Source organism: Sarcophilus harrisii, chromosome 6 (assembly GCF_902635505.1).
Source record: "Sarcophilus harrisii chromosome 6, mSarHar1.11, whole genome shotgun sequence".
Lineage (NCBI taxonomy): Eukaryota > Metazoa > Chordata > Mammalia > Dasyuromorphia > Dasyuridae > Sarcophilus > Sarcophilus harrisii.
The window spans coordinates 252,499,684-252,512,750 of record NC_045431.1 but is presented as its reverse complement, the minus strand read 5'-3'; the positions used below and the strand labels follow the sequence as shown (position 1 = coordinate 252,512,750).

Sequence of the window (13,067 nt, the reverse complement as noted above, 5' to 3'; positions counted from 1 at the left end):
AGCAGTCTCATTCGTGACAGAACTAGGAAGTTAGGAATTATATACTCCATGGGAGCCCACAGACTGGGGATTCAACATAGTTGGGCTTTTTGTCTTCTTCTTTAGTCTGGGATACCTTTCTTTCATGGCTGTGGCACATAAAATGGCAAAGACTGGGAACCTGAGGCACATTTTCTCTAAGCAAGGTAACAATTATTAACAATGATGTGTCAGACTGCTCACTTCAGTTAAGTCAGTGATCCAGTTGGGAGAGTCAGAAAAGTTGGGAAGTCTTACAATTTGCTGCAGTTGGAAAACTAAATGGACAATCAGGTATGGCTGATCATCCTCCTTTCTGATATTAAGGAGTGTTAATTGCTTTATGCATCTCAAATGGTTCCAGTAATCTTGGCTAGAAACCCAGAGGCACCCCAATCAAAACTTCCCCTTGAGGGATATCAAAGGGGGATTGCAAAGAGAAATAATGACAGAAGAAAAGTCCCTTATAGAATGTCTGAGTCTATTTGGTTGGGTTTACTGGAAACAAAACAGAGGTCCCAGATTAAATTGGTTGGAAAGTACAGAGTGGGAGGGGGTGGCATAAAGGCATTTGGAGTGATGACATCATTCACCCACATTTAATTCAGACTGGGAGAGACCATGGTTTTGAACTTAACAGAGAAATTGGGTTTGTCAAAATGGGGAATAGCATAAATGAGTTATTAAAAAGCATAATTTTAATTTCCTCATGACATTTAAAATGAGAAACTGCTGGGCAAAGTTGTAGGTGTTGAATTAAAATATTAACATCATCAACATGCTTTTATTTAATACTTCTTAAGAAAAGCATACTGTAAAACTGTGAACCATTAAATATAGTTCCTATGTGCAAGGGATTCACAGCTTTTTTGGAGATGAAAGAGATACCGGTTTTATGCTTGACCAATATGAAATAGTATAGCAATATATATTACAAATCTCTAACAACAGATTTCTCTCAAAAACATATTATAACTAAAAATTATATCATCTTATAACCATCAAACAATAATAAGCTCATTTAAATATAGCATATTTGGTTCTGAGAAAACAAATCTCTTGTCTTCCATTTTCTTGTACTTTGAACCCTTCCCCATTAAAAGACTTTGCCACATTGTGACCTCTGTTGAGCTAATTCTGAAAGGCAGATATGGAGTTTGTAGATGGATAGCAACAAACTGCTTTATCTATCTGTCTATCTTTCTATCAGTCATTGATCTAATCTATCTTTCTATATATACATATATAATAATATTTTATAATAGATATGTTATTTTAGAATTAAGGATATCATTGTGTTAAATATAATTTGTTGAAAAAGTGTGTAATATACATTATGATATCTATCTATATATCTATGTTTGTATATGCTTATATATGTATGTGTATCGATTATATATCGTCCTTAATAATATGAAAGACAACTTGGTATACCATATAGAAAGCCAGCTTCAGTACCAGGAAGACCAAGTTATAAGTTCTTTCTTTGCTATATACTAAATGTATGACCATTGGCAAATGACTGAAGATCCCAGTGCTTTGAGTAAGTATTTAAGACTTTTAGGCATAAATAAGACAATAGTCTACATAAACATAGAGATTGTCTTTATGTGAGAGCTTCGAATACCAAAGACGTCACATATCTAGCTCCTATTCCTTTTAATAATATAAACTAAAATGTGCAGAATTGAAAGTGATTATTGAAGGTAGTAAGTACTCCATGTATTGAAAGAGGAATGTAGTTATTGGGAGCTATAAATTCTAATAGATTTCTTAACTTTCATGAAAAGTTTGCTATTCAGAATTTTAAGAGTTTTTAGCTTTCTCATATTATGTATACATATACTCAAAAATTCCATTATACTGAATAAAATTGTTAAAAGTCTGAAAAAGTCAAACTTTTAAGTTTAATCTGCATTATTAATATACATCACTTTCTTACATTCAGTCTACTATGCAATAAATCAAGTTTTGACTTGTGACTTTTGCTAATTTTCAAGTTATTAATGCTCACATGAAAATTTATCAACTGGTTCTCTCAAGCCTATAATAGGAGCTAGATTTAACAATGTCAATCTACCTACCCCACAAGCCTTTCTTCCACTATTCTTAATGTTCTGTTTTTAAAAATACACTTTCTACTTCTATCCAGCAGGGACCATATTGAATGCTGTCAAAAATCAGACTGTTGAAGCTACATTCATACTCGTAGGATTTTCTGATTACCCAGATCTTCAAGTCCTTCTCTTCCTTGTGTTTTTGACCATTTATGTGGTAACTGTTATGGGAAATCTGGGCATGATTGTAGTCATCAAGGTTACCCCCAAACTCCACACCCCCATGTACTTCTTGCTTAGTCACTTGTCCTTTGTGGATCTCTGTTATTCTACTGTAGTTACCCCTAAACTATTAGAGAATTTAGTTGTGGAAGATAGAACAATCTCTATTTCAGCTTGCATCACACAGTTCTTTTTTACTGCAACATGTGTGATAACAGAAATGTTCATGTTGGCCGTGATGGCCTATGACCGCTTTATGGCCATTTGTAATCCTCTTCTCTACACAGTTGCCATGTCTCAGAAGCTTTGTACCTTACTGGTGACTGGGGCATATTCATGGGGAATAATATCTTCCCTGATATTCACATACTCTCTCCTGGTATTGTCTTTTTGTGGGACTAATATTATCAATAACTTCCTTTGTGAGTACTCTGTCATCCTCTCTGCTTCCTGCTCAGACAGGCATTTTAGTGAAATGATACTTGTTATATTTGCCAATTTCAATGAATTTAGCACTCTTGTCACGATTATCATGTCCTATCTTTTTATTTTTGTCACTGTCATGAAAATGCGTTCTGCCAGTGGGAGGCGGAAAGCATTCTCCACTTGTGCCTCCCATCTAACAGCTATCACCATCTTTCATGGGACCATTCTCTTTCTCTACTGTGTACCCATTACAAAAAGTTCATGGCTCATAGTCAAAGTGACTTCTGTTTTTTATACAGTAGTGATCCCCATGCTGAATCCCATAATATACAGTTTGAGGAACAAAGATGTGAAGGAAAGTCTCAGGAAATTAGTAGGCAACAATGTATTTTCCAGTTGATGTATATGTGATATCTATATATATATATATATATATATATATATGTATTTACATAAACACATACATATATGCATACACATTAGTACACAGAAACATACCTATGTATAGATACACATATATATTATATTATTATTGTGTATATGTTTTTCTTGTAATAAAATATAAATTTTGTGATCACCAGCTATTTAATGTTTGTCTTCATATTCCCATCTCCAAGTATAATCTTTTTTATATAGTAGGAGTTAATAAATACTTATTGATAATTGGTAGATACTGTTAATTTAACCAATGCTATAAATGATGAGTATCCCTAGTATTTTCATGTTAATGAAGGATGATTCTGTTTCCCTAAACATTCTAGCCCATGGAGTTAGAAAGAGTACAAAAACATTGTTGCTGGAATCCTTGGTATAGAAACTAGAACACATCATTCCCCTCACTGCCCTATAAAAATTGTGGAGATGAACTTTGGCATTAATACAAAGGAAGACCTGAGACATTCCCAATAGAGCTGTATCAGTGAAATAGGAAGAATTAGAATGCAAAAAAAGATTCAGAAAATTGTGAGAATGCTGGTAACTTTTGAGAAAAATTAGAATTGAGTGATAAGGTCTATAGCTAAACTTCATATGATTGAGGAAAGACTGGAAGAGAAACAGTAGAAGAATGGTAAATGAGAAGAGAAAAAAGCAAGAATAGGTGTTTCATTGTTAGGATTCTTACAAGGTGCTAAGTGGAATTGAGGAGACAATGGTTAAATCTAATTTAGCATTGATTTAATCCTACAACAAATAATGGTTTCCTAGTGATATAATGATTGGTGTGTTCTCAGTGTACAGCATATAAGCAAGAAGCTTTCAGGGATAGGAGGACAAGCCTACTAAAAGACAATCTCACTAGAAGCTCCTTTGGAGGCAGCTAGAGGTAGAAGGTGGCAGAGGCAAAGGCCTAGTGGCAGGAGCTCTAGGAACCAAAGAGTTCTATTAAAGCTAAGGAGGCCCCAGGAAAGGAGACAAGACTTGGAAGGAGACAATAAAGGTTTTGGACTTTAATCCCTGGCTGCACTTGTGGTGATTACTGATTGCTTCCAAAAGCCCCCCAAGAAACCTGCTCCCAGAGAAGATTATATTTTAGAGAAGAATATTATATTTTGGTGCCTGAATGTAGGACCAAGAACCTTCATCTGTGACCCAGAAATTAGGGTGAGTACAAGAAGGAAATTTTGTTAAAGGGCTAAAATAGTTCCTCTTCAAGGAAAATTTAATTTGTTTTGCTATTATTTAACCTCCCCGGACCCATGAATTCCTCCCTTATTTTCTCTCCCCACCATTTTCTTCTCTCTTTATCCCATTCCCATTAAATTACGCACCTCATTGTACTCCTATTAATGTAAACACCCTTTTGTACCCAACCTTTTATATATATATATATATATATATATATATATATATATATATATACTATTCTTTTTTCAATTTATCCTTTTGCCATTAATTTAGAAACCTTATCCCCACTACCATAACTCTACACACATTTCTGTGCCCCACGTTATCCTTTTTCTCTTGTTCATTAATCTAGATCTCTTGCTCCACGGCCATAAATCCACATATCCTTCTATACCCCTCTTTATCCTATTGCCTTCTCCCTTATTTCTTTGTAGATTTTGGAGAGTGCTATAAGTGTTATGGTATGTATGTAGTGTTGCCTATTAAAACCATTCCTGATATGAGTAGATTTTCAGAACTACAAGTCCTCCTGCCCCTTTAATGCCTTTGTGTCTATTCTTCATTTGTACTTCATTTGTATAACACAACTGCTATTTTTTTTTTCCTTTTCTAGGCATTTTCATTTGTAAGAATTAGATTACCCTCAATTATACTCCCATTACTGGTGTCAATTTTAAACATATGTATATTTTTCCATCTAGAAACCATAAACAATTTGTCCATATTAAGTACCTTTAAATTGAGTTTTGATATGTTAAAGTTCATATTAATTATAGATTATGTTGAAATTCTTGAAAATCTGCACATTCACTGAATGTCCTTTTTGTTTTCTTTCAGTCAATATTTTGGAAATTTATAATTTTGTTGGATAGGATATTTTTGGGCACAAATCTAGTTCTTTTGATTTACCAGTATACATGATTCCAGGAGCAATGGTGTTTATTCCAGGAGCTGTTGATAAATAGTACAATTCTAATTAAAGCTCCAGTTTACTTGAATTGTTTTCTTGTTTCTTCAATATTTTTCCTCTTTCATCTATGGGTTGCAAAGTTTACCAATAATATTCCTATCTGTTTTCCAAGAGGAATCTCTTTAGAGTGTTGATCAGTTTTTTTTTTTTTTTTTTCTGTTTCTACTATGTTCTATCACTCCAAAACAATCTTCTAGGATTATTTCTTCCATTATTGTGTCAAGGGTCCTTTTTTGGTCACAGCTTTCAAGTAGCCCAATTATTGTTATATTTTCTCTTCTTTATTTGTTCTCTAAATCTGTTGTTTTTCTGCTACTTTATCTCAGATTGTGTTGCTTTTTTTTTTTTTTATTCTTTATATTTGTGTTGTTATTTCTTGGATTTTTATAGCTTCACTGGCTTCCCCTTGCCCGAATTGAATGTTCAAAAAATTATTTTCTTCTTTGATATTCTATATATTTTTCTAGCTAATTAATCCACCCTTTAATATTCTTAGATTTTTTGGAAACCCAGTAGAAACACTGATGGACCAAAGAGTATGCAATTTGTTAGCCCTTTGGGCAGAGCTTCAAATTGCTCTCCAGAATAATTAGATCAGTTCACAACTCCACTGACAATATATTAGTTCCCACTTTTCCTACTTCCCCTCCAATATTTATCATCATCTTTTCCTGTCATCTTAGCTAGTTTGAGAACTATGGAGTAGTATCTCAGAGTCATCTTAATTTGAAATTCTTTAATCAATAGTGATTTAGAACTTTTGTTTCATATGAGTAGAAATGGCTTTAATTTCTTCATCTGAAAATTGTCCATTCATATTCTTAGACCATTTACCAATCGAAGACTATTCAATCACTTACTTTACTATACATTATAACTTCCTGATATTCTATTTTAATTCTTAAGATCTCAGAAATTTGGCTTCCATCTTAAAAAAAAGTCATTTGAATGACTTAAAAAAATTAATGTATTGAGTGTCTACTCTCTGCCAGATGCTGTTCTATGTAATGGGAACATTTTTTTTTTTTTAATAGAGCCTGTTCTGCAAGAATGGAAAGTGCTATCACATATAAAGTAATTTTGATATGAGGGATCATAGGCTTTGTCAATAAACCCCTTGAGCAATAAATGGAAATATCATTTTTTTAAAAAATATCAGTGCTATTACTTATTTGTATACTCTCTAAAAAAGTGGCAGAACAATAATGGATTTGCAGAAGAAAGTTAGAAATTTGTGGACATTAAAGATCAGTTTATATTTGTGAGAAGCACTATCAAAGGCTTAGATAGACTCATGTGAACAAGGCAAGTAATTTGAATCCTAGCCAAACACCCAGGCCTTATTGCACAATTATTTTCCCAAATGGTAAAACTAAGAGGCTTCTATGCTAATAGACTTTAGGTCTTAGAGCATTATATTTTAAATAGCAAAGGAAGCAGAGTTGTATCCAAGAATATTTTATCCAGCAAAGTTGAGCCTAATCCAGATTGGGAAAAAAAAGAATATTTGATGAACTGAAAAACTTTCAGATATTTGCAACAAAAGGAGCAGAATTTAATGGAAAATCAAATATAAAACAACCAAAACAAATATAAATAAATTATTAAAGATGAATTATAATGTACCAATTAAGGTTAAAATGGTTATTTATGATATATGAAAATGTTATTAAAATTAACAATTATTAATTATTATTATTAGTGATAGTATTCCTAGAACTATTATCCTTACTGAGTTAGTTTGAAAGAAAGGTTAGTTTGGAGTGGTGTATGATTAGATAATTCTAAAACTATAATTGCATAGAAAAAGAATATAAGGATATTATAATAAGGAATAAAAATATAAAATGGAGGAAGATCATGTGACAGGGACAGGGTAAAAAGAAAGACAGAGAGAAAATAATGACTAAAAGCAACTGGGCATCAAAAAAAAAAAGGTAATTCTGTCTATACTAAAAATGATTTTGTCAAAATGAGAAATCCTACAGGGTCAGTTTGTTCTGTATCAAAAGGAAATGGAAGGAGATAGAATTCCTGAATGGGGCCCCTAAATACTGGGTTACAGCCAAGGACAGTATTTTACTGGTGTTTATTCATTTCCTCAAATAAATAGGACTCAAAATCTTTTTTGGGTCTTATCTTTTCATATTGCTTCCTGCTGGGGTTTGGCCATAGAATTATTCCCTTCAAGAGGTAGAATCCTTACTAGGTGTTCAAAACCTGGCTGATACCAGCCCCAGTGGGAGATGCTTCTTTGATTTGGACAGAAGTTTTGCAGTCTGAGCAAACATCTCAAGTGACATGGCTTGGAACCTAGGAGAGACAAATCTACTTAGGAGGTTAAGCCAACAAGGGCCAAAAAGAAGTACTAGAAGAATGATAAGAAGTGAATGAATGAGTGGAGATAACAAAGATAATAGCAAAGGTTAACAGGAAGCAGATTGTTTCAAATAACTGAGGTTATCATGGATTGCTTATATCCAATTAGCCTCTTGTAGAATGAGATGGAGTTCTAACTGCTGAGATTCATTAATGCATATGCATCAGGAGGTGTTGGCCAATGTACAAATGCTTCTGCTTGAGGCAAGATGTTAAGCCAGGGCTATTCTGTTATCTGGAGCCACATTTGTTAGGAAATTCAAAGAATGCTGCATTTTCTGAAGACTGGACTATTTCATTGACTAACTGCTGAATGGTATTGGCTAAGTTAGAGAGAATGAGTTCATGGTGTAAGGGTCCATAACAAGCCATGAAATATTCTGATCCTTTTTAAAGGAATTTTAGAGAATATTTTCCCAGAACACAATTTACCTTTTCAAGGTTGAGATTCCAGATTTCAAGTTATTAACAATGGAAAGAGAGGGAGCAATAAATCCAAGAGTACACACACAAACATCTTTGTGAGTTGTAACAAGGTGGTGGCTATAACAATGGGTCTAGGATCCTGCCAGCTAGTAGCATTTCAGGACTTCCCCAGAATTTTTATTACTTTGATCCACCCCACACATAGCCTTTAGGGGCACAGATGCTACCAAATCTGAGTATAAGTGCTCCAGGAATTCGAAAGAACACACATCAGAATCCCAGGCAAGAGGGATGTTTTGTAAAGATCAATAAGAGTATTATAATCAGAGGAAGTTGGAGCATTATGATTTAATTCAGAGGTAAAGCTTAGAAAAGTAGATCTTACAGACAAACAAAAATAAAGCAACCAAAAAAGAAAATGTTATGCTTTGATCTGCATTCAAACTCCATGTTTTTTTCTCTGGATGTGGACAGCAGTTTCAATCTCAAATCTGTTTGAAGGAGATGAGGTAAGATCTTTCAAGAGAGTTGTGAAAATTGAGTAAGGCTTCATCTACTTCAGAGTTCCAGTAGGCCTGAAGGACTTTGAGCATTGAGCCAAGGGCATACTTAAGTCCCCTTCCTGCCTCCCATGACATCAGTATCTCCCTATTTCAGTCAAATATGGGCAACTATGTACTTATTGGTCAAGTTCAATTTCTTGGATAGTTCCGAAGTTTAGAATATAAGGTCCTCAGCCAATAAGGATGAGGGTCAGTGGTGGGAGGGGGTATTTCCATTAAGTATTAAAAGTGTTGACCCTGCCCCTGATGGGGCTTCCTCCTTTCAATTGTCTGCTCAGTGGGTGGGACACCCTTCTCACAAGAATGTATAATAAACTTTGCTTTGCTTCTAGAGATCTCTCCAGCTTTTTTTTATTAAAATGGTGATCCCTCACCATTTCTGAACCACACATGTTGGAATTGTCTTGGATCATTGTATTGCTGAAAAAATATTAATATATCATAATTGATCACAAAATATTGCTGTTACTATGTATAATGTTCTTCTGGTTCTGCTCACTGCACTCAGCATCAGTTCATATCAGTCTTTCAGTGTTGATAAAAATCTGCCTGCACATAATTTCTTATAGAACAACACTATTCCATGACAGTTACATGTGAAGATCGTGTATTTTAAGATCAGCACGAGACAGGAATTCAGGTTAGGGGAAAATCGTCAGTCTTTATTCTCAGTGAAGAAGGATCGGAAGTGGAAGAGAATCGGCGATAGCAATGTGTGCAGCTGAGTCAAGAAGCTAGCTGGACCAGCAGCCACACAACCAGCAGCTAGGAGTCTCGAACCCAGCCCAATCTCTCCCTGCTTGTCTTCCTCCCTCTCTCTCTGCCTCCACCCACCAAAATCGTCATTTCCTATACAACACACCAGGACTTGCACTGAGAGTGGGCAGGGACCATTCTTTATCCAATCATGTATATTAATAGAGTATAGCCCAATTACTATCTAGCCTCATGTACTTGGGACCTCAGTGCATCAGCTCAAACCTCAGCCCATTACAGTTACATATAACAACTTGTTATATTCTGCAATTGAGGGGCATTGATTTTCAATTATTTGCCACCACAAAACGTTCTACTTTAAATCATGTTGTACATATGGGTTCTTTTCCCTTTTTTATAATCTCTTTGGGATACTAGTAGAGATACTAGTAGTATCACTTGATTAAAGGTTAGGCACAGTTTTATAGTACTTTGTGCATATGAACTCCAGTCTTGCATCATTAACTACCTTTTGTATATCACCCAACTATAGTAATGACAGATCTTTCCATTTTAAAATAAAACATTTACTCTTTTCCATCATCTGCCTCACTTGCTAAATTATTGAAAGTACCAAAATCAGTCTAGTTACCCTGATCTAAGATCAAAAGGTACTCCATTCTTCCTTCTTTATTACCAGCATTGCATATCAGTTGACAAGACCTTGCAATTCTATATATGGAACATCTATCAAGGGACCCTGAACCATAATAGTTGCTTGATAAGCACTTGTTCAATTGAAGTTTCTAAATGATTTTAATCCCTTGTCTACTACATTTTAATTCTGTGCATAGTAATTTTTTTTGTTATGGTTCTTTTAAAATCCAGGCACTCATCTTACTCTCCAAACTCTAATTAATTTTATTTATATTGAATTAAACTGAATATTACTAGGCTAATCTTTGTTGAATGCTGCTGATAAGCAACCAAATAAGTAAGCAATTCCTAACATTACCCATACACATGCTTTCTTTACCATTAAGGGTATTTGGAAACCAACTCCCAGAATTCCCAGAGGAAAATAATGGAATAATTTTGCTTTTATGTACAATGGTTTAATATTTTATCATCCTGATGGATACTTCAATAATGTTTAGAAAGGATATTAGAACCAGTGAGAAATAAGAAAATTGGGAAACAATTCTCCAGGTGGACACATCCTTTGTGTTTTCAGGACATTTCATTTTGTAAAGACAACACAGAAGATATGGTAGTATATCTAATCATTTCTTTTTAGGCCCATGGGAAGGGTGGAAAAACATAATAACATCAAGCCTTAGTAATGGATTCCCTTGGGGCTGGGTCCCCAAAGTCTTAGAAATACATTTAAAATGCACAGTATTGCTTCCATATTTGCCTCCATTTCAGTAAGGTGGCTCATCTTTTTTCTTAGGTCTTCAACTTAGCAATGAAATAGTGTGGATTTTGTTTTATATACTCAATGAAGAGTGCTACAGTTTTCTGTGGGAATACATTACATGTTCACTACTGGTCTCAGTCTCTCTGAATGCTTATTCATTATGGAAGTGTTTTAAGAGTAGTCTTATTTGTGATAGGACTAGGGAGGTAGGAATTATATACTTCCTGGGAGCCCACAGACTGGGGATTCAGCATAGTTGAGCTTTTTGTCTTCTTCCTTAGTCTGGGATACCTTTCTTTCATGACTGTGGCACATAAAATGTCAAAGACTGGGAACCTGAGGCACATTTTCTCTAAGCAAGGTAACAATTTATTGACAATGATGTGTATAGGTCAGACTGGTCCTTTCAGCTAAGTCAGTGATCCAGTTCTGAGAGAGTCAGAAAAGTTGGGAAGTCTTACAATTTGCTGCAGTTGGAAAACTAAATGGACAATCAGGTATGGCTGATCATCCTCCTTTCTGATATTAAGGAGTGTTAATTGCTTTGTGCATCTCAACTGTTTACAGTAATCTTGGCTAGAAACCCAGAGGCACCCCAATCAAAACCTCCCCTTGAGGGATATCAAAGTGCCCAGGTTTTGCAAAGAGAAATAATGACAGAAGAAAAGTCCCTTATAGAAGATATGAGTCTAAATTGGTTGGGTTTCCTGGAAACAAAACAGAGGTCCCAGATTAAACTGATTGGAAAGTAAATGTGGTCAGAGTGGGAGGGGGTGGCATAAAGGCATTTGCAGTGATCACATTATTCACCCACATTTAATTCAGTCTGGGAGAGACCATGGTTTTGAATTTATCAGAGAACCTGGGTTTGTCAAAATGGGGAATAGCATAAATGAGTTATTAAAAAGCATAATTTTAATTTCCTCATGACATTTAAAATGAGAAACTGCAGGGCTAATTTGTAATTGTTGAATCAAAATATTAAGTATCATCAACAGGCTTTTATTTGATACTTCTTAAGATAACAAACTGTAAAGCTGTGAATCCTTAAATATAGTTCCTGTGTTCAAAGGAGTCAAAGCTTTTTTGGAGGTGAAAGAGATACTGTTTTTATGCTTGACCAATCTGAAATTGTATTGCAATATATATCACAAATCTCTAAAAGCAGATTTGCCTGAACACTTATTATAACCAAAAATTATATCATCTTATAACCATCAAACAATAATAAACATTTAAATACATCATATTTGGTTTTAAGAAAACAAATCTCTTGTCTTCCATTTTCTTGTACTTTGATCCCTTACAACTTAAAAGGCTTTGCCAGATTTTAGCATCTGTTGACCTAATTTTCTGAAAACCAGATATGGAGTTATTTTAGACATTAAGGATATCATTGTGTTAAATATAATTTGCTGAAAAAGTTTTTAATATATATTATGATATCTATCTATATATCTATGTTTGTATATGCTTATATATGTATGTGTATCGATTATATATCGTCCTTAATAATATGAAAGACAACTTGGTATACCATATAGAAAGCCAGCTTCGGTACCAGGAAGACCAAGTTCCAAGTTCTTCCTTTGCTATATACTAAATTTATGACCATTGGCAAATGATTGAAGATCCCAGTGCTTTGAACAAGTATTTAAGACTTTAAGGCATAAAAAAGACAATAGTCTACATAAGCACAGAGATTGTCTTTATGCTTTGAATACCAAAGAAGTCACATATCTAGATCCTATTACTATTAATAATATAAACCAAAATGTACAGAATTGAAAGTGAATATTGAAGGTAGAAAATACTCCTTGTATTGAAAGAGGAGTGTATTCATTGGGAGCTATAAATTCTAATAGATTTCTTAACTTTCATGAAAAGTTTGCTCTTCAGAATTCTAAGAGTTTTTAGCTTTGTCATATATATATGTATACATATACTTAAAAATTCCATTATACTGAATAAAATTGTTAAAAGTCTGAAAAAGTCAAACTTTTAAGTTTAATCTGAATTACTAATATTTTATATATCACTTTCTTACATTCAGTCTACTATGCAATAAATCAAGTTCTGAATTGTGACTTTTGCTAATTTCCAAATTGTTAATGCTAACATGAAAATTTACCAACTCGCTCTCTCAAGCCTATAATAGGAGATAGATTTAACATTGCCAACTACCCACCCCACAAGCCTTTCTTCCACTAGTCTTAATGTTCTGTTTTTAAAAATACACTTTCTACTTCTTTCCAGCAGGGACC

The 13,067-nt window shown here is 34.1% G+C and overlaps 1 protein-coding gene across 1 annotated transcript; it reads left to right on the top strand.

Annotated features, from left to right (window-relative positions):
• Positions 1-2,145: 2,145 nt before the first annotated feature.
• LOC100934996 (olfactory receptor 5D18-like) lies at positions 2,146-3,143 on the top strand (the record flags this gene model as incomplete). Its single annotated transcript, XM_031943696.1, has 1 exon — positions 2,146-3,143. A coding segment is annotated over one exon (978 nt), but the record flags the coding sequence as incomplete, so codon positions are not given.
• Positions 3,144-13,067: the final 9,924 nt, after the last annotated feature.